This window comes from Dendrobates tinctorius, unplaced genomic scaffold, assembly GCF_039654945.1.
Source record: "Dendrobates tinctorius isolate UK_male_01 unplaced genomic scaffold, ASM3965494v1 ptg000172l, whole genome shotgun sequence".
Lineage (NCBI taxonomy): Eukaryota > Metazoa > Chordata > Amphibia > Anura > Dendrobatidae > Dendrobates > Dendrobates tinctorius.
Genome location: NW_027361839.1, coordinates 1598495 through 1621219, shown reverse-complemented (window position 1 = coordinate 1621219; position 22725 = coordinate 1598495). Strand labels below are relative to the sequence as shown.

Below are 22725 nucleotides of genomic sequence, written 5' to 3'. Positions count from 1 at the left end.
ACCCCCATGGCGTTTTTCTTGCCTCTGCACATACGCGGGGCCCCTCACCTTGGCATTGCCCTTCCTCACCGGTCCCTCAGCCCCTTCCCCTCCGCCACCACCTGCCACAGCTGCAGGAGCGCCGCCAGAGGTTTCTCCCTCACGGACTCCTCCCGCCGGGCCTGCAGCGGCATTAGAAAAGGAGCGAGGGCAGCGGCTGAGAGGGTGACCTAGGTCACCACACAAGTGACACCGAATGTCTTTACATGAGGCGGCCAGATGACCTACCCCACCACACAAGGCACATTTCTGTACTTTGCAGCTAGCGCTGAAGTGAGTGGGGTCGCCGCACTTGTGGCAGACCTTCGGTTGCCCCTGGTAGAAGACCAGGATCCTGTCCCTTCCCAGGAACGCCGAGGAAGGGATGTGGGTGACCGTGCCGCCGGAAACCTTCAGTTTAACCATGAAGGTCCAGCCCCCCGACCAGATGCCGAATTCGTCCCTGTTCTTTTTGGGGACCTCGGTGACTTCCCCGTAACGGGAAAGCCACGTCATAATGTCCACGCCGGCAAGTGACTCGTTACAAGTGACCACGGTCACTCGCTTGACGGAATTTTGGCGAGACACCGCTTGCGCAACGAAGTCTCGCCATCCGGGCTCTTCCCGCACCAGCTCATAGTTAGACCAGAAGAGCTCAAGCCCCTCTGGCCGCACAAAGCTGACGTCGAAGAAGCGGGACGCCGAAGGATGTATCAGGGCAAAGATGTCATTCGCCCCGAAGCCCATCTTAAGGAGGAGCTCCACCACCTTGCTCCTAGGTGGACAAGCTTCACTGCCCCCCCACCTAAGACGGACCACATTCCTCCTTTGCGGCCCCTGCCCGGCTGTGGGGAGAGACCAAACAGTCCCTCCCTCCCTTTGGTTTTGGAAGGCAGCAAGGCCGTGTCTCTCTATCCAGAAAGACAAGTCCACTGTCCTCCCCTCTACCACTATCGACCTTTCTCCTTTTTTGAGGGCCTCCAGGAAACGGTGGTGCAAAGCGCCGTCCCTGGAGCCCGGAGGCGAGGAGACCCCCCCAGGACCACCCCGAGGACCACCCCGACCCCCAGCCGCGGCCCCCGCATAACTATGTTGGGGTCTTGCGGCCAGGGGGCAGACGGGCCAGCCCTCCCACCACTACCACCACTTGTGCCAGCACCCTCATTCGTCCTCCCACTCACTCTCCCATTCACTCTTTTATTATTTGCATTCACCCCAGCATTCACTCCAGCACACTCACCCACATTCACAGTAGCACTCACTCCCTCATCCATGTCACTCATATCACCATTCACTTCAGCAAACATCTCCTCAAATATGTCCACTCCACTTTCGTACTCACTCTCACTCGCACAATTGGTGAACATAGCAACATTATTTACATTTTTTACATTTTTAACATTTCCCAAACCAGTGTAGTTCCTCTCTTTGCCTGCTGGGGGCCCTGAGCTCTCTTGCTGGGAGCTACTCCAGCTCCTGTCCAGGAGCGCCGCTGCCCCTTTAAATGCCTCAGTGCTGATGACATCATGCACTCTGCCCTGGCTGGGCCTAGGAGCAACAGCAGCTCCTGGTTTCAGCTCCATTTTTTTTTCTTTTGCTGAGTTTTGTTTACTCTGGGCAGGGACGGCCACTGGCACCGCTCCCTGCTCTGCACTTTTCTTCACCCCCGCCGCCGGCTTGCCAGGGAGCGCCAGAGTCCCCGCACCCTCAGATGAAGGTAGGTGGGCCGGGGACCCCGACAACTCCCCGCCAGCTTTTGGGGGCAGCACAGCATTACTTGGAAGGGTGGGTGGGACAGAGGGCAGCGGGCCCGCAGCGGCCACGCCCCCCCCGCCGGTCGCAGCCACCCCAGGCAGAGCCACGGCCCCCCCGGGTGACGCGAGCACAGCGGGCGGAGTCGCGACCGCTGAGGCCACGCCCCCCCCCGCCAGTCACAGCCACCACTGGTAGAGCAGCGACCCCTTGCAAGGCCATGCCCCCCCCGGGCGACGCAGACGCAGCAGGTGGGACGACGGCCGAGGAGGACATGCCCCCCCCGCACGCCACAGCCTTTGCAGGCCGGGCAACACTCGGGGAGGCCACGCCCCCCTCACGGACCACCGCTGCCACCCCATGCCCACCACTTGAGACAGGCAAGGCCGGCCACTCCCCCTCGTCGCCCAGCGGCGGCGGAGCCCCCTGCACGGACCCCTTTTTGGGTCGACGTGCCGGAGACCCCGCTCTCACCACAGGCGCCGACATGGGAGCAACTAGCACTTTGCACCGCCTCAGCTGCTGCTTGATGTTCTGTTCGCCCTTCCTAGGCTTCTGGACCAGACTTAGCGGATCCGTACGTGGGGGGTCCAGAAGCCCCAGCACTCGCCGCCGGAGGTGCGGCCCTGGCTGTACCAACTTTACCTGGTGCCAGGCCAGCCCCCCTGCCACCGAGGGCTGAGCCTGGACACCACCACCAACACCACAACCAGCACCGACCTCCATGTCGCTGCCCTGGTCTGAACTGTCACCAGATGCGACAGTCAGGTCACAACAGTCATCTCTCTCCCCGCTCCCTTGCTGCGGACCCACCACAGGGCCCGAGCCGGGGTGGGTAGCGGGTTCCACACAGCGGGACAGAGGGGCCCCGGGAAGAGGAGCAAAAACCAGTTGTTCCTCCACGCCTTCAGAGGCCTTACGCCTGCGCCTCCTGTTTCTCCTCTTCCCGGTTGCCTCATCCTCCGGGCAGACTTCATACCCAAACAACAGCGTGCCAAACCGTGCTGGGGATTCAGTCTGCCGTACTTGTTTAAGGATGAGGCAGCCCCCCTCAGAACTATTCCCGCTCCCTCCATCCTCCCCCTCGCTCCCGCTTTCCTCCGCGTTACTGGAGTCCAGCGGGAGGGCCACCTGCTCGGGGGCTATCCCGCTGCATGTTACCTGACTCACGCTGGTGTCCGCCAGGTCTTCAGGTGGAGGTGGCCCGGATGTGGTGTGGGCGCCATCTTGCTCTTCCTCCTCCTCGCTTTCCTCCACCTGGATGGGGACTCCTGACCCCCCAGGAGACCCACCGGCCATGGCCCTGAACCGGTCCTCGTTTTGAAGCTTTTCCTGGAAGGGGCCGCTGCCGGCCATGATGGTACTTCGCCGGTCCTCCAGGGCCCGAATCTCCCCTTTCAGCCGCTTGACCGTGGCGGTGACCTCCGCTCTCTTTGAGGCAGGGAGCCTGTTTTTACTGATGACCCGGGCTCCCTCCAACTCCCCCCGGAGTCTCCTGAGCTGCTTGCCGGCCTCCTCGTACTCGGAGAGGTGGGCATGAATGTGGGAGGCGTAGGTGGTAGCTGGCTCTCCCGCAACCTTGGAGCCCCAGATGTTAAGGGGGGGCCCTGCCTCACCTCTGCCGGCTGCTGCACCTCCGGGGGAAGGGCCCGCCACAGCCTTCACTTCGGGGGTCCCGGACCCTGGAGCCTTGCGGCCCCCTGGGGTCCGCTTTTTCCCCATCCCTGGGACTAGCTGGCTGTGCCTTGGGCCTCCTGGTGGTGGATGAGGCCCCCCACCCCCAGCTGGCTTGCCGGAGGGTGGGAGCCAGGGGCACAGCCCCGGCGCTCAGTCCCAAGGAGAGTCCTCTTTCCTGGGAAGGGGCAGATGGAAAGTCCTTGCAGGAAAAAAAAAACCCTTCCCAGGAGCTTAGCAAAACCCCAGCCTGCAGAGGCTCAGCTGCGACGCTCCTCCTCTTCTGGGGTGTGTCCAGAGCTGCACTCAGTATCCTGCTGGTGCAGTCACTGTGTACATACATTACATTACTGATCCTGAGTTACATCCTGTATCTCTTTTATTATAAAATATCAAAAACAATACAACACAACATTCCAGAAAAGAAAACATAAACCAAAATACACACATTAATCATACACTTAGGACATACAGAAGCTTGTGCAAAACCGCAACTTGTTATAGTCCCCAAGCTTTCCAGCTTAGGGGACCCCCAGCAGGAACTTTCCAACAGAAAACTTTTCCCATAAAATAATGAAAAACAGTTTTTAATCTTTCACCCCCATTCACTCTCTTTCACTCCCCATTCACACTTCCACCCATACCTATATACAGGAAAACAAAAATAATATTATTGGCCCATGCTGCCTTAAATAAACCTATCCAATTCTTTTTTGGCAAAATTACCTACACCAGCTTAACACCTCTATATATATATATATATATATATATATTTATTATTTTTCCCACCACCCACACCACAGGTCCATAAATGTCCATGGCCTTATCACGTCTAGGCCTGATGAGCACGAAAGTTTATGCCAATAAGTAAAACCCTCACCCATTTGCCCCCGATGTGCTCAAAAATGGTCCATTTTCCATAATTTCCATGGTATATGGTATATGGTATATCCATTCGCCACTTTCCCCTTGGTTTAGGGTCCTTTTACTTTTTTTCCCGCTCTCACCCCCCCATTCACCCCCCTCCCAACCTCACTATGCCCCCCATGCACCTCTGACTATGGAAAAGAATAACAACACATACTACAATACATATACAATACATATTACAATGCAATATTACAATGCAATGTCATTACATCATTTGCTTTAACGAATAATGCCACACCACAAACCTTTACTTACAGGCCCAAGTTCAGTGCCTGCAAGCCCAATATCCATTATTTCTCTATCTCAAAACAAAAATCTAGGCGTGCCATGCAGTAGCCCACCACCAGGAAAAAGGAGTTCTAGAGGCCCCATCCCTCACTAACACATTCACCCTGTCCCTCAACGACTAAGACTGTCCCTACTTCTGTCCCTAAAGAAACTGTCCCTATCTGTCCTTACCTGCCCCTACTCTACCTACCTTATCATAACTAACTCTCTATCTGTCCCTCAGTGCCTGTCCCTTCCTGTCCCTATCTGCCCCTACTTCTGTCCCTCACCACCCACACCACCTTATGCTGTCCCTACCCACAGTCACACAAAATCTAGCTCTCCCTAGAGTGCGTTTTTAAAAGGAAAGGCCCCTCCAAAGCCAAGAGGCCCTCCTCACACCCAACCTTTCAAACTCCAAAGAACGCACCTTCACCAGGTCACCCAGGATGTTACTAACCACCTCTTCCCTTGGGAGGGCTTTCTGCCGCGTCGAAACTAAGCACCGTGCATTCCAAATGTAGAACCTAACCACTACACTGACTAGGAATAAAGTGCCCCGGTCTCGGCCACCCAGAGTTCTGAACGCTCCATAGGCCCACTCGGCATAGGAGAGGGACGCCAGCCGCGGCCAACGTATGGAAGCCCCCACCCTGTTGTAAACCTCTGTATTAAAGGGACACTGAAGCAGGAAGTGCTCCATGCTTTCCAACACATCGCCACACTCCTCACGGGGACAACCCCGATCATCGGATTTCCTGCACTTCAGGTTATCCTTTACATACAGCCTCCCGTGGAAGCAGCGCCAGGTCAAGTCCCAAAACTTCGTGGGGATCTGCTTAGAATTTAAAAGCCCGAGCCCCACCTCCAGATCCCAGCCTGGGCCATCAGTAAGGGCCAGGGGCTTCTGGAAATGGGTCAACAGAACCCTCCTGTCAAGGCATTGCCGCAACATGGTCCCGATTTCCCACATTCCCAGACCCCACCGGCGGATCACCTTCAGAACCGGGGTAGCATAAGCCGGGAGATGCCCATGAGGTGTGCGGAGGTCCTTCACTTGCCCTCCTGTCTCCTATTCCTGGAAGAAGGGCCGAAGCCAACCCTTGCAGGAGACTACCCACGGAGGAGCCCTCTCTAGCCAGAGGTTGGAAATGTTGGCTTTAAGAAAGGTGTTCACTAAGAACACTACCGGGTTGACCATACCCAACCCACCTAGTCTCCTCGTGCGGTATGTGACCTCTCTCTTGATTAGGTTGAGCCTATTCCCCCATAACAGCTGGAAGAACAGGCTATAGACCCGTGTCCAGAGAGGTTCTGGCAAGATGCACACGCTGCCTAGGTAAATTAACAAGGGAAGCAGAAAGCCTTTAGCCAGGGCAACCCTTTCCCTTAGGGACAAAGACCAACCCTTCCATTGGTTCACCCTTTGGGCGGCGATCTTAAGTCTGCCCTCCCAATTTTGCTGGGGGTAGTCCCCGGGGCCAAATTCGATGCCTAGAATTTTGGCGGTGGCCTGGGGCCCTGGAAGAGTGTCAGGGAGATCAAAACCCTCCTTAGGAAGGGATCGATCGCGAACACGTATAAAAGCGGGCTCAGCGGACAGCCCTGACGGACCCCAGAACCCACCTCAAAAGGGCGACCTGACCAACCGTTCACCAGCGGAAAAGTCTCAGCCCCTTAGTACAAGATCTCTAACCATTTTACAAACCTCCCAGGCAGACCATACCTCAAAAGGACGGACCAGAGGTACACATGGTTGACCCGGTCAAAGGCTTTCGCTTGGTCTAACGACAGCAAGTACCCCTTCCAGTGGCCTGCCCTACCCTGCTCCACTGCCTCCTGGACACCGAGCACAGCACTAAAAGTACTGCGGCCTGGAACAGAGCAATGCTGGGCCCCTGAAAGGAGCCGGGGTGCAAACTTCACCAGCCGATTAAACAGCACTTTGGCCAGAACCTTCCGGTCCGTATCGAGAAGCGCTATGGGACGCCAATTCTCGATACGGGACGGGTCTTTACCCTTTGACAGAATAATTAGGGCTGACTTCCTCATTGAGTCGGGAAGAGTGCCCGAGGATAGACACTCATTAAAGACCCCTGTCAAGAGGGGCACCAAGGAGCCCCTAAAAGTCTTATAAAACTCGGATGTTAAGCCATCCGGACCTGGCGATTTCTTGGGCCGAAGCCCATCAATGGCCAGTCTCACTTCCTCCTCCCTAATTTCTTCTGCCAAAACACCAAGAGAGGGATCACCCCCTGGCTCAGGGACGGTTTCAGCCAGGAAAGCCGACATCCTATCCCGATCCAGATCCTTCTTTTCCAAGAGGCGTGAGTAGAAGGATCTGACCACCTCCAGGATCCCTGATTTGGATCTGTTCAGGGACCCGGTACTGTCAATCAGTCCTGTCACCATCTTACAATTCACTGACATCTTACAGTTTCTGTAAGGGTCGGGCGAGCGGTACTTCCCGAAGTCCCTCTCAAAAACTAAAGATGTGTGTCTATCATACTGGCACCTCTTGAGCAAAGATTTCACTCTGGAGATTTCCTCACGGTCACCTCCAGTCGAGACAAGCTGCTCGAGTTTCCTCCCCAGAGCCTGATACAAGCGGTGCCTGTTCAGACTTCTGAGGTTCGAGAGCTGACGGAAGAACCCCGCCACCCGCTTTTTGAAGATCTCCCACCACTCTGACTTACTACTACAGAGATCCAACAGCGGTACCTGGCTCTGAAGAAAATCCTCGAAGGATTGTCTCACCTCCGCTTCTTCCAGCAGGGACAAATTGAGCTTCCACAGCCCTCTTCCCATCCGAGGAGTCTCTGCAACATTCAGAGAAAAGAAAATTAAACAGTGATCGGAGAACTCCACCTCAACGGCGGACACAGCAGAAAAGATGGCGTCCTCCTTCAAAAAAAACCTGTCTATTCTAGACCTACTGCTATCCCTATGGTAGGTGAAACCCCCGTGGCCTGGGGTGTGCCGGATGTGGACATCCACCAGGCGAGCTTCACTAGCTATGCTATTAAGCGCGACGCTGTCATAAGCCAGGCGGTCTCCGGGACCCCCCCGGTCACGGGACCTCGTAACGGTGTTGAAGTCCCCACCGAAGACCACCTGTCGGCTCGTAAAAAGAAAGGGCTTTATCCTCAGGAAGAGACATTTACGGTCCCACTTGGACTGTGGGCCGTAGATATTAATGAGCCGGAGCTCTTGTCCCCTCATGAAGACATCTACGATCAGGCACCTCCCCATTTCCAACTCAGTAACCCGTCGGCATTCAACATCTGCAGTCTTAAAAAGGACTGCCACCTCGCTATACGGCTCAGCCGCAAGAGACCAGTATGAGGGCCCGCACCTCCACTCCCTCCGTGCTTTATAGATGGCCCCCATGTCTGTTAGTCTGGTCTCCCGCAAGAATAAAATTTCTGCCTCAATCCGGGAGAAAAAAATCAAAGGCCGTGAAGCGAGCTGCATCTGACTTAATGCTGGCGACATTAATGGACGCCAGCGTCAACGGGGCGAGTTCAGCCATCATGGGTGATCGAGTTGGATGGCCAGTTTCTTCCCTGCCCCGCTATCACCTCCTCCTGGGGAGGGGTCAGACACCTTCCTTTTTAGGGAAGCCCCCGATGTGTCCATCCCTCCCCCCCAGTGTCCTCGCCCCCGGGTTCCAAGCCTGTCTCCCCCTCAGGAGGAACAGTGCCCCCTGAGGGATGGACTCCACCATCCCCGAAGGACCCTCCGGTGTTACCCCCGGCCCAGCACCCTCGTCTTGCGGATCATCATCTGAACCTCCGAGGGCGCTGAACCGGTTGGAGAGTCTGATCAGAGGGGGGTCAGCGGGCCCTTCCGTATGCACTCTTGTGGTCGGGGGCGGGGGGGACTTTGAAGACTTGTCAGCCCTCTTCCCTCCCGATTTACGGTTGGCACGCTTGTTTTTGCCACCTGATGCTGTAGGCTGCCCCCTGACATCCTCGTCGACACTTTCATAACGAGAGGAGTCGTCTGAGTCAGCCGCTTTCTCCTCTCTCTCCATCCTCCTGATCTCCTCACTCACCGCACTCTCCCCCAGGGCCTCAGAGGCTTTTGCCACGGGCCTAGAGGGAGGGGCAGGCATCACCCCAGTTTCCCGATGCTCCACCTGCCCATTGCCTCCATGGCGTTTTTCTTGCCTCCGCTCATACGCGGGGCCCCTTGCCTTAGCATTGCCCTTCCTCACCGGCCCCTCAGCCCTTCCCCCTCCGCCACCACCTGCCACGGCAGAAGCACCGCCAGAGGTTGCCCCCTCATGGTCTCCCCCCACCGGGCCTGCAGCGGTATTGGAGAAAGAGCGAGGGCAGCGGCTGAGCAGGTGACCTAGGTCACCACACAGGTGGCACCGAATGTCTTTGCACAAGGCGGCCAGGTGGCCTACCCCACCACACAACGCACACTTCTGCACCTTGCAGCTGGCACTGAAGTGGGTGGGGTCGCCGCACTTGTGGCAGACCTTCGGTTGCCCCTGGTAGAAGACCAGGATCCTGTCCCTCCCCAAGAACGCCGAGGAAGGGATGTGGGTGACCGTGCCGCCGGAAACCTTCAGCTTTACCATGAAGGTCCAGCCCCCCGACCAGATGCCAAATTCGTCCCTGTTCTTTTTTGGGACCTCAGTGACTTCCCCGTAACGAGAAAGCCACGTCATTATGTCCACGCCTGCGAGCGACTCGTTACAAGTGACCACGGTCACTCGCTTGACGGAATTTTGGCGAGACACCGCTTGCGCAACGAAGTCTCGCCATCCGGGCTCTTCTCGCACCAGCTCGTAGTTCGACCAGAAGAGCTCAAGCCCCTCTGGCCACACGAAACTGACATCAAAGAAGCGGGACGCCGAAGGATGTATCAGGGCAAAGATGTCATTCGCCCCGAAGCCCATCTTAAGGAGGAGCTCCACCACCTTGCTCCTGGGTGGAGGAGCTTCATTGCCCCCCCACCTAAGACGGGCCACATTCCTTCTTGGTGGCCCCTGCCCGGCTGTGGGGAGAGACCAAACAGTCCCTCCCTCCCTTTGATTTTGGAAGGCAGCAAGGCCGTGTCTCTCTATTCAGAAAGACAGGTCCACTGTCCTCCCCTCTACTGTTACCGACCTTTCTCCCCTTTTAAGGGCCTCCAGGAAACGGTGGTGCAAAGCGCCGTCCCTGGAGGCCGGAGGCGAGGAGACCCCCCCAGGACCACCCTGACCCCCAGCCGCGGCCCCCGCATAGTTACGTTGGGGTCTCGCGGCCGGGGGGGCAGATGGGCCAGCCCTCCCACCACCACTTGTGCCTGCACCCCCATTCGTCCTCCCACTCACTCTATTATTCCCACTCACCCCAGCATTCACTCCAGCACTTTCAGCCACATTCACTCCCTCATCCATGTCACTCACATCCCCATTCACGTCCACAAACAACTCCTCAAAAATATCAGTCACCCCGCTCTCACATTCACTCACGCACTCCTCATACTCCTCAGCACTAATTTTATTTATATTTACATTTTTATTTACATCAGCATTAACAGTTCCTTTGCCACAATTTTCCCTCCCACCTGCTGGGGGCCCTAGCTGGCCAGGTGCTCCATGATTGCCCTTACTGGCCAAGAGTGCTGCTGCCCCTTTAAGTGCCTCAGCGCTGATGACATACTGCACATTTCCCTGGCTGTGCCTGGGAGCAGCAGCAGCTCTTGGTTTCTCCAGCACCATTTTTTTTTCTTTTTCAGAGTTTCTTTTGATTTCCTTGCTCTGGGCAGGGATGGCCTCTGGCACAGCTCCCTGCCCTGCATCCTTCTTCACTCCCTCTGCTGGCTTGCCAGGGGGCGCCAGAGTCCCCGCACCCTCAGATGAAGGTAGGTGGGCTGGGGACCCCGACAACCCCCCGCCAGCTTTTGGGGGCAGCTTACTTGCACTGCTTGGGAGGGTGGGTGGGACAGAGGGCAGCGGGCCTGCCGTGGCCATGCCCCCCCGCCAGTCACGGCCACCACGGGCAGAGCAGTGACCCCTTGCGAGGCCACGCCCCCCCAGGTGACGCGGACGTAGCGAGTGGGACAGCGGCCGAGGAGGACACGCCCCCCCGCATGCCACAGCCTTTGCAGGCTGGGCAACACTCGGGGAGGCCCCGCCCCCCTCGCAGACCACCGCCGCCACTCTGTGCCCACCACTTGCCACAGGCAGGGCCGGCCACTCCCCCTCGTCGCCCAGTGGCGGCGGAGCCCCCCGCACGGACCCCCTTTTGGGTCGACATGCCGGAGACCCCGCTCTTACCATGGGCGCCGCCATGGGAGCGACCAGCTCCCTGCACCGCTTCAGTTGTTGTTTGATTTTTTGCTCGCCCTTCCTAGACTTCTGGACCCCCACTAGCGATCCAGACTTAGCGGATCCGTACCTGGGGGGCCCAGAAGCCCCAGCACTCGCCGCCGGAGGTGCGGCCCTGGCTGTACCAACTTTACCTGGTGCCAGGCCAGCCCCCCCTGCCACCGAGGGCTGAGCCTGGACACCACCACCAACACCGACCTCCATGTCACTGCCCTGGTCTGAACTGTCACCAGATGCGACAGTCAGGTCACAACAGTCATCTCTCTCCCCGCTCCCTCGCTGCGGACAGGGCCCGAGCCGGGGTGGGTAGCGGGTTCCACACAGCGGGACAGATGGGCCCCGGGAAGAGGAGCAAAAACCAGTTGTTCCTCCACGCCTTCAGAGGCCTTACGCCTGCGCCTTCTGTTTCTCCTCCTCCCGGTTGCCTCTTCCTCCGGGCAGACTTCATCCCCAAACAACAGCGGGAGGGCCAATTGCTCAGGGGCTATCCCGCTGCATGTTACCTGACTCCTGCTGGTGTTCATCAGGCCTTCAGGTGGAGGTGGCCCGGGTGTGGTGTGGGCGCCATCTTGCTCTTCCTCCTCCTCGCTTTCCTCCACCTGGGTGGGGCCTCCTGACCCCCCAGGAAACCCACCAGCCATGGCCCTGAACCGGTCCTCATTCCGCAGCTTCTCCTGGAAGGGGCCGCTGCCGGCCATGATGACACTTCGCCGGCCCTCCAGGGCCCGAATCTCCTCTTCCAGCCTCTGGACTGTGGCGGCGACCTCCGCTTTCTTTGAGGTACGGAGCCTGCTTCTAGATATTATCCTGGCTCCCTCCAACTCCCCCCGAAGTCTCCTCAGCTGCTTCCCGGCCTCCTCATATTCGGAGAGGTGGGCATGGATGCGGGAGGCGTAGGTGGTAGCCGGCTCTCCCGCAGCCTTGGAGCCCCAGATGTTAAGGGGGGCCCCGCCTCACCTCTGCCGGCTGCTGCACCTCCGGGGGAAGGGCCCGCCACAGCCTTCACTTCAGGGGTCCCGGACCCTGGAGCCTTACGGCCCCCTGGGGTCCGCTTTTTCCCCATCCCTGGGACTGGCTGTGCCTTGGGCCTCCTGATGGTGGATGAGGCCCCCCCACCCCCAGCTGGCTTGCCAGGGGGTGGGAGCCAGGGACCCAGCCCCGGCGCTCAGTCCCAGGTAGAGTCCTCTTTCCTGGGAAGGGGGCAGATGGAAAGTCCTTGCAGGAAAAAAAAAACCTCCCTTCCCACGAGCTTAGCAAAACCCCAGCCTGCAGACGCTCAGCTGCGACGCTCCTCCTCTTCCTGGGTGTGTCCAGAGCTGCACTCACTATTCTGCTAGTGCAGTCACTGTGTACATACATTACATTACTGATCCTGAGTTACCTCCTGTATTATACCCCAGAGCTGCACTCACTATTCTGCTGGTGCAGTCACTGTGTACATACATTACTGATCCTGAGTTACCTCCTGTATTATACCCCAGAGCTGCACTCACTATTCTGCTGGTGCAGTCACTATGTACATTACTTGGGATGCTCTGGGTCGCTCGCTGTATATTTGGGACTTTTCTGCACACCGTTACTCTGTGGTGGGGGTCTGAACTCTGTGATTTCTGAGTTGCTCGCACTGTGGCCACCGCATCTGACCAATGTTCCATGACGTCTCTTGTGGCTTCTTCTGTAGGTTGGGTCCAGAGCATCATCACCGCCTAGAAAAACTCCCGATGATTTCAGTGGAGATCGACCTTCTGCCATGATTGCAGCTGCTGTGATGTGGTGTCTGCTTGCAGGTACGTGGGGCGCAGATCGTATCGGGGTGTGTAGGGTATCAGGAATGAGGGGTATGGGGTCCGGGACAGATGATGGAGGGCGAGTAGTGGGCATTACACAGGGGAACATGGAAGGACAATTAGGCTGTGTGCACACGCTGCGGATTAGGTGCGGATTCATCCGCGCGGATTTTGTAAAATCCGCAGGTGAAACCGCAGGTCAAAAGACCTGCGGTTTTACCTGCGGATTGCTCTGCGGTTTTGCCCTGCGGTTTTTCATCTCCTCAATGGAGGAGATGGCAAACCGCAGGAGAATCCGCAGAAAGAATTGACATGTCAATTCTTTCTGCGGATTGAAAACCGCAGATAATCCGCGCGGAAAATTCCGCACCGTCTGCACTGCGGTTTTTGATTCCCATAGGGAATCATGGTACTGTACACCGCAGCAAAATCCGCAGCGTGTGCACACAGCCTTACTGTCTGAGGGTATATCAGGCAGAGAACATCATGATAGACTGTAGGGGGTATTATATTGTCAGGGATCTGTAGGGGGCATTATATTGCCAGGGATCTGTAGGGGGCATTACATTGTCAGGGATCTGTAGGGGGCATTACATTGTCAGGGATCTGTAGGGGGCATTACATTGTCAGGGATCTGTAGGGGGCATTACATTGTCAGGGATCTGTAGGGGGTATTATATTGTCAGGGATCTGTAGGGGGCATTACATTGTCAGGGATCTGTAGGGGGAATTACATTGTCAAGGACCTGTAGGGGGTATTATATTGTCAGGGATCTGTAGGGGGCATTACCCTGTCAGGGATCTGTAGGGGGCATTACCCTGTCAGGGATCTGTAGGGGGCATTACATTGTCAGGGATCTGTAGGGGGCATTACATTGTCAGGGATCTGTAGGGGGCATTACGTTGTCAGGGATCTGTAGGAGGCATTATATTGTCAGGGATCTGTAGGGGACATTACATTGTCAGGGATCTGTAGGGGGCATTATATTGTCAGCGATCTGTAGGGAGCATTATTCTATCAGGGATCTGTGTGGGACATTATATTGTCAGTGATCTGTAGGGGGCATTATATTGTCAGGGATCTGTAGGGGGCATTACATTGTCAGGGATCTGCAGAGGGCATTACATTGTCAGGGATCTGTAGGGAGCATTATATTGTCAGGGATCTGTAGGGGGCATTATATTGTCAGGGATCTGTAAGGGGCATTACATTGTCAGGGATCTGTAGAGGACATTACATTGTCAGGGATCTGTAGAGGACATTACATTGTCAGGGATCTGTAGGGGGCATTACATTGTCAGGGATCTGTAGGGGGCATTACATTGTCAGGGATCTGTAAGTGGGCATTACATTGTCAGGGATCTGTAGGGGGCATTACATTGTCAGAGATCTGTAGGGGGCATTACATTGTCAGGGATCTGTAAGGGGCATTGCATTGTCGAGGATCTGTAGGGGGCATTATATTGTCAGGGATCTGTAGGGGGCATTACATTGTCAGGGATCTGTAGGGGGCATTACATTATCAGAGATCTGTAGGGGGCATTACATTGTCAGGGATCTGTAAGGGGCATTGCATTGTTGGGGATCTGTAGGGGGCATTATTTCGTCAGGGATCTGTAGGGGGCATTACACTGTCAGGGATCTGTAGGGGGCATTACATTGTCAGAGATCTGTAGGGGGCATTACATTGTCAGGGATCTGTAAGGGGCATTACATTGTCAGGGATCTTTAGGGGCATTACATTTTCAGGGATCTGTAGGGGGAATTACATTTTCAGGGATCTGTAGGGGGCATTACATTGTCAGGGATCTGTAGGGGGCATTACATTGTCAGGGATCTGTAGGGGGCATTACATTGTCAGGGATCTGTAGGGGGCATTTTATTGTCAGGGATCTGTTGGGGGCATTATATTGTCAGGGATCTCTAGGGGGCATTGTATTGTCAGGGATCTCTAGGGGGCATTATATTGTTAGGGATCTGTTGGGGGCATTATATTGTCAGGGATCTATAGGGGGCATTACCCTGTCAGGGATCTGAAGGGGCATTACCCTGTCAGGGATCTTTAGGGGGTACTACACTGTCAGGGATCTGTAGGGGGCATATTATTTTCAGGGATCTGTAGGGGACATTACATTGTCAGGGATCTGTAGGGGGCAATATATTGTCTGGGATCTGTAGGGGGCATTACTTTGTCAGGGATCTGTGGGGGGCAGTACATTGTCAGGTATCTGAAGGGGGCATTACATTGTCAGGGATCTGTAGGGGGCATTACATTGTCAGGGATCTGTAGAGGGCAATACATTGTCGGGGATCTGTAGGAGGCATTACATTGTCGGGGATCTGTAGGGGATATTAAATTGTCAGGGATCTGTAAGGGGCATTACATTCTCAGGAATCTGTAGGGGACATTACATTGTCAGGAATCTGTAGGGGGCATTACATTGTCAGGGATCTGTAAGGGGCATTACATTTTCAGGGATCTGTAAGGGGCATTACATTTTCAGGGATCTGTAGGGGGCATTACATTGTCAGGGATCTGTAGGGGCATTACATTGTCAGGGATCTCTAGGGGGCATTACATTGTCAGGGATCTGTAGGGAGCATTACATTGTCAGGGATCTGTAGGGGCATTACATTGTCAGGGATCTGTAGGGGGCATTACATTGTCAGGGATCTGTAGGGGGCATTACATTGTCAGGGATCTGTAGGGGGCATTACATTGTCAGGGATCTGTGGGGGGCATTACATTGTCAGGGATCTGTAGGGGGCATTATATTGTCAGGGATCTATAGGAGGCATTATATTGTCAGGGATCTGTAGGGGGCATTACACTGTCAGGGATCTGTAGGAGGCATTACACTGTCAGGGATCTGCAGGGGGCATTACACTGTCAGGGATCTGAAGGGGACATTATATTGTCAGGGATCTGTAGGGGACATTACATTGTCAGGGATATGTAGGGGGCATTACATTGTCAGGGATCTGTATGGGGCATTGCATTGTCGGGGATCTGTAGGGGGCATTATATCGTCAGGGATCTGTAGGGGGCATTACATTGTCAGGGATCTGTAGGGGGCATTACACTGTCAGGGATCTGAAGGGGACATTATATTGTCAGGGATCTGTAGGGGGCATTACATTGTCAGAGATCTGTAGGGGGCATTACATTGTCAGGGATCTGTAAGGGGCATTGCATTGTCAGGGATCTGTAGGGGGCATTACATTGTCAGGGATCTGTAGGGGGCATTACATTATCAGAGATCTGTAGGGGGCATTACATTGTCAGGGATCTGTAGGGGGCATTACATTGTCAGGGATCTGTAGTGGGCAATACATTGTCAGGGATCTGTAAGGGGCATTACATTGTCAGGGATCTGTAGCGGGCATTACATTGTCAGGGATCTGTAGGGGGCATTACATTGTCAGGGATCTGTAGGGGGCATTACATTGTCAGGGATCTGTAAGGGGGCATTACATTGTCAGGGATCTGTAAGGGGGCATTACATTGTCAGGGATCTGTAGGGGGTATTACTCTGTCAGGGATCTGTAGGGGGTATTACATTGTCAGGGATCTGTAAGGGACATTATTTTGTCAGGTATATGTAGGGGGCATTACATTGTCAGGGATCTGTAGGGGGCATTACATTGTCAGAGATCTGTAGGGGGTGTGACGAACAGCCCACCGCCGTTCGTCCACTTACGGGCGACACTAACGGGGGTCCCGCTGCCACCAAAACGCGACGGACAGCGGACCCTGTGTCACCACTATGTCACAATCCCACCACTGACACCGGTGTATCAGCGGACGGAGGGGCGTGACACAATGCCGGCACACGGCTATCACAGGCGCAGTGGGGCTTATCTTAGTTATCCCAACACTGGCACCATGTGACCAAAAATATCCAGCAAGCTAATCTCGCTCTACAATTTGCCGCAGGGGGAGTTTAATTTGGATGCCCCACCACTGCTATCAATCTTCCAAGTACTGCGGGGATTTATGTATATCCCACTTTCTCAGTTCCACTTTGGAACTTGCAGCTCTCCGGCGCCCCCCTTACCCTCAGGTCAGTCAGGGAACTGCACCTAGGATAATTGGTCGCCGGACGGGCTGCCTGTTGTGAACCGGCAATTAGGCTTCTGCAGTAAGGGAATTATGAACGCTGGTGCCGCAGACCCTTATTCAGCTGTATAAGACCCTTCTAGACTGCCAGCAAGCCGCGATAGCCGTGCACAACGTGCTGCCACCAGTCACAGTTACTTAATTCACAGTGTTAAATTAAGAGGGTCCGTGGCAAACCCCTTGAATTAGTAGCGATTATCTATCAAAGGCGTATAGTTCGAGTCTTAGAGCATAGAGACAGATCTAAATAATTATTTCATTTATTTTCCGAAAGAGGACAGTGATTACAGATAAAAGTTGCTATAAAATTGAGACATAAAATATGTACAGTACAGGTATAAAATAAAAGTGGAGAAAACAAAGAGAGTACACTCACAGTTCCATATTGTTCCTTAGGCAGACCATGCGGCTAAGGGGGGTGGAGGTGGAGCTGCATGTCTCCGCTCATCTGGGTCTTTCTAGCACGACGACTTGAGCTGTTCTGCTCTGGTTTTTGTCCAGGAAATGCTTTATAGACTTGCTATGTGACATCACGGAGAGATGCATGCTGGGTTAATCCCACCTCTCTCTTTTGGATGTAGAATTACACTAGAAAACTTATACTAATCATAACTCCGTGGGGGCAGCCCGCACAGACACATATAGGGCATCATTGGTTGTGATTTGTTGAGTACAATAATTCAAGACCAAATATGCAGTAGTTCTGATACACCGTTTAGCTGGAACACATATCTCAGGTTCTGAAAGGATTACGCTTCGCCAGAACCACGGCAGCGACGCTGTGACCGCCCGGATTACAAAAATGTGATTTTCATATCTCTAGGGTATTTGTTTCTTATGGTATAGTCTCTTATAGTTTTATTCGTTTCAAACAAAGAAGTTTTTCCCGCTCTGAAGAGGAGAGAAGGAAACAAATGGTTGTAACAGCAGGGGGGTCTCCTATTACTAGTGCGAACACAGGCTGTAGAGGAGGGGGGTGGCACTGCTCTGTGTGTGTGTGAAGGGAGGAGGGATGAAGCTGCAGAGCTAGCAGCCTGGATTGTCATATCTGCCGGATCTTTCTGGAAAGTTACAACAGAAAACATCATATTTTGTGGACAAAACCCCATTCCTCACAGACATTGTACATCACACCTCCCCCCTTAAGAGGGCGCTAAGGAGGCATTACCTCTCAGTAATCGGCCATGCGCACCTCAGCGGGTTCGCCCCGGCGGGGCAACCCATCGGCATTGCCGTTTTCACTGCCCTTCCTGTGTTTTACAGTGAAGTCGTACTGTTGAAGGGCAAGGCTCCAGCGGAGCAACCTTCCATTGGTTCCGGACACTGTGTGCAACCAGCTCAGAGGGTTGTGGTCAGTTACCACCGTGAAGGCACGCCCGTACAGGTAGGGCTGCAAACGCTGCAGTGCCCACACCATGGCCAGACACTCCTTCTCGATGGTCGAGTATGCCACTTCCCTCGGCAAAAGTTTCCGGCTCAGGTACAACACGGGGTGCTCTTGGTCCCCCGAGTCGACCTGGCTAAGCACAGCACCGAGGCCAAACTCGCTGGCGTCGGTCTGTACCAGAAACGGGCGACTGCTGTCGACTGCTCTCAACACTGGAGAGTTGCACAGGGCTGCTTTCAAAGCTTGGAAAGCCGCCTCACAGTCATCTGTCCAGTTGACTGTTTGGGGTAGCCTCTGCTTGGTGAGGTCAGTCAAGGGTTTGGCAAGGGCGCTATAGTCCTGTACGAACCGCCTATAGTACCCTGCAGTGCCCAAGTAGGACTTCACCTGTTTCTTGGTCCTGGGGGTGGGCCAGGACACGATTGCGTCCACTTTTCTGGCTCCGGACTCATGGAACCCCCGCCTACCCGGTGCCCCAGGTAGTGGACCTTGCGCATGCCTATCTGGCACTTCCCCGGCTTGATGGTCAGGCCTGCCTGGTGAAGACGCTTGAGCACCTCCTGGAGGTGCTGGAGGTGTTCCTCCCAGGTGTAACTGAAGACGGCAATATCGTCTAAGTACGCCACTGCGTACTCCTCCAGTCCCCGAAGCAGGTGGTTGACCATCCACTGGAAAGTGGCAGGGGCATTTTTCATGCCGAAGGGCATGACCGTGGACTCGTACAGTCCAAAGGGGGTGATAAAGGCGGATTTCTCCTGCGCCTCAGGGCTCAGGGGAATCTGCCAGTATCCCCGACTCAAATCCATGATGGATATGTAGTTGGCGTTTGTCAACCGCTCGAGCAGATCCTCGATGCGCGGCATTGGGTGGGCATCGGAGGTTGTGATGGCGTTGAGCCCTCTGTAGTCCACGCAGAACCGGGTGGTTCGATCCTTTTTAGGCACGAGGACTACAGGTGAAGCCCACGCGCTTTTTGACCGTCGAATCACCCCCAGCCTTAACATCTCATCGATCTCTTGGCGCATGACTTGTTGCACCGTCTCAGAGATCCGATAGGGTGTTCGCCGTAATGGGGCGTGATTCCCGATGTCCACCTCATGAACCGCTAACTCCGTCCTCCCCAGTTGGTTGGTGAACACGGGCCGGAAGAGTTCCAGGGTGGCCATCAACTGCAACCGCTGGGACACGGTGAGCGAACCACTTATCTCCATGTCCTCAATGGACCCATTGGCCTTGGCCTGGGCCAGCATGTCCAGGAGAGGATCTTCCTCCCCATCCTCTGGCAGATTGCAGACCGGTAGGACGCAAGCTTCACGTTCGTAGTGCGCCTTCAGCATGTTGACGTGAAAGGCCTTGCGCCTACCCCGAGCATGGTCAAGCGTGACCACGTAGGTGACCGGGTTGAGCTGTTGGTGGACGACGTACGGGCCTTCCCAGGCTGCCTGAAGCTTATCCGTTGGTACAGGGACCAGCACCCACACCTTTTGACCCACCTGGTAGGTCCGCTCCCGGGCGTTCTGGTCGTACCAGCGCTTCTGGTCAGCCTGAGCCTGCGTCATGTTGTCATGCACCAACTGCGTCAAGGTCTGCATCTTGTCATGGAAGCGCATGACATAATCCACGATGGACACTTCTGTGGGGTTTGGCTCATCTTCCCAGGATTCTCTTATCAACCCAAGGGATCCCCGGACTCGCCTGCCATACAGGAGCTCGAAGGGGGAGAACCCGGTCGAGGCCTGCGGAACTTCTCTGTAAGCGAACAGCAGGTGTGGGAGGTACCGCTCCCAGTCGCGCCCTTGGGTCTCAACCAGTATGCGGAGCATCTGTTTGAGGGTACCGTTGAAACGTTCACACAAACCATTAGTCTGTGGGTGATACGGACTCGATACCAGCTGCGTCACCTGCATTTTCTCACAGAGAGCCTCCATTAGGCGAGACATGAATTGGGGCCCTTGATCGGTAAGCATCTCCCTGGGAAATCCTACTCTTGAAAAGATGGTCACCAGTGCGTCAGCCACCTTATCTGCCCTGGTTGAAGACAGAGCTACTGCCTCTGGGTACCGGGTAGCGTAGTCTACCACGGTGAGAATGTATCGCTTTCCGGAGCTGCTGGGGACGGACAGCGGTCCTACAATGTCCACCGCGATTCTCTGGAAAGGCTCCTCTATCACCGGCAAAGGAATAAGGGGAGCCTTAAGAGCAGGCCCCGCCTTACCCACTTTTTGACAGGTGGCACAGGAGCGGCAGTAGTGTGTTACATCTGTCCCCATCTTGGGCCAATAGAAGTGTTGAGACAGCCGTGCCTTTGTTTGGCTGATCCCCAAGTGTCCAGCGAGTGGAATCTCATGGGCAATCCGCAACAACTCGGTTCTGAACTGATAGGGGACGACCAGCTGTCTTTCCCTCAACCACTCCTTTTTAGGATCTCCGGGTACTGTCTCCCGGTACAACCTTCCTCGTTCCCAGAACACCCTCTCCTTATCAGACATGGAGGTGGGCGTCTCGGCGAGACCTCTCAATTTCTCCAGGCTGGCATCTGTGTGCAGAGCAGCCTGGAACTCCATGCTGGAGGCTGCCAGAAGTGACGTCAGGGTCCCCTCTTTACTGGGACCCTCTGGAACCGGCTCTGGGTTCACCTCTGGTTCAGTCTCTCCTGTAGCAGCAGAGGGTCCAGAAGACAGTGCGTTACCTGCGATCTGGGCACTCTGACTGCGTGTGACAGCTGCTATGTATGCTGTCTCCCTGGGGATTTCTACAGACCCACCAGCCGGTGCTGGCTTGGGCTCTACCTCCCCATCCACCCCCAACACTTCAGGAGCAGTGCTACTTATGGGCCAGTTACCTTCCTCGGTGGCACTGGTCAGCTGCATGGCATTACCTTCCTCAAGGTCCCCATGCACCTCCCCATTTCCTTGAGCACCGTTGCTTACTCCTGCCAGGGGTTCCTCAGCCGTCTCACTCCGCAGAGTGACGGGGCTGAGCACTTCGGTACCTGTGGACACATCTACCGCTTCAAAGAAAGGGTTAACGGGTTCAGTCGGCACAGATACATCAACATCATCATCATCCTTCCTAGGAGAAGAATGGTTATCAGTTTGCTTTGGTACATTCACATCAGCATCAGCATCGTACCTGGGGAAAGAATGGTTGTTAGTTGCATCATTACTCATCAAGGCATTAGCAGGTAACACATTCAGTTTCCCGTCATCATCATCATCATCAGGGTTAACGTTACCCTTATTATCAGTTTGGGGAAGGGTGTCAGGGACGTAGTATGCAACCATCCGCCCCAAGTCAGTCCCCAATAAAACATCAGTGGGCAGGTTTTCAGACACTCCCACCTCCCTCAACCCGCTCCCGGCACCCCAATCAAGAAAAACTCGTGCCACTGGCAAGGGACAACGGGTGCCTCCAATCCCGGTGACAGTCAGGGTTTTCCCCTCAACAAACTCTTCAGGGGCCGCCAGTCCAGGACGGATGAGGGTTCGTTCAGCCCCGGTGTCCTTGAGGCCTGTAGCAAGACGGGCCCCCACCTGAACAGGTTGAACGTTGTCGTCAGCCCTCCCAACCACACCTCCCACCAAAAGAACAGAGGCGTTGGGCCCGGGGGCCTTGGCTGGGGGGTTCTTCGGCCTGTTCGGACAGGCGTAAAAGAAGTGACCAGGCCGCTGGCAGTGGTGACACAGGCGACTTTCAGTAGCCGGCCTGTTGTTGGCAACAGGGACAGGGCCTCCGGAGGGACGGCTAGCTGGGGCATTGGGGTTGGTTGCTGGCTTACCCCCTTTCCAGCTGGTGGCGACTGGCCTCCGCGTCTCGGGCTTCCGGTTGGCCTCGTGGTTGTCGGCGATCTGCGCCGCTTTGTCCGCGTTCGTTGGTTCGCGGTCCAGGATGAACTGTCGGACCTCAGCAGGGCAGAGATGCAGGAACTGGTCTTTGATCATCAGGTCCCGTAGCTGCTCAAAGGTTTCAACGGACAGTCCATGGATCCACTGGTCAAAGTGGGTCCTGAGTCCTTGCACCACATCACTGTAGCTATCATGTGGGCCACATTGGAGGTGTCGGAACTTCTTTCGGTATACCTCAGGTGTCAGCCGATATTTGGCGATCAGCGCCTCTTTTATGGCGCGATAGTCATCATCATGCGCTTGCGGAAGAGAAGCAAACGCCTCCAGAGCTTTGCCTTTTAGCCTTGGGGTCAAGTACCTGGCCCATTTGTCTTCGGGCAGTCGGTACTGTCTGCAGGCTTTCTCAAAGGCTCGCAGAAACGTGTCCAAGTCCCCATCCTTTTCCATCACGGGAAAGTGCTCTGGCCGGGGTTTAGGAGTCTGGACGCTGCTGGGCTCACTGCTTCGGGCTGTGGGGGCATTCCCACCCCGCTGGAGTACCTCCAGTTCATGGGCCCTCTACGCCTCCCGCTCGGCTCGCTGCTCTGCTCTCTCAGCCTCAGCTTGGCGCTCGCGT

At 55.3% G+C, this 22725-nt stretch overlaps 1 protein-coding gene across 2 annotated transcripts in view; it reads left to right on the top strand.

The window, feature by feature from the left end:
• The first annotated feature begins 572 nt into the window (after positions 1-572).
• LOC141053879 (uncharacterized) overlaps positions 573-22725 on the top strand; it is a 57915-nt gene continuing 35762 nt past the window's right edge. The window contains exons 1-2 of one of the 2 annotated variants that reach the window (XM_073551024.1): positions 573-1735; positions 12651-12756. In XM_073551024.1, coding sequence (XP_073407125.1) covers positions 1730-1735; positions 12651-12756 — 112 coding nt within the window. In that variant the 5' untranslated portion in view covers positions 573-1729. Of the gene's footprint in view, positions 1736-10175; positions 10504-12650; positions 12757-22725 lie in introns of those variants that run through there. The other variant, XM_073551023.1, reaches the window with a different exon arrangement.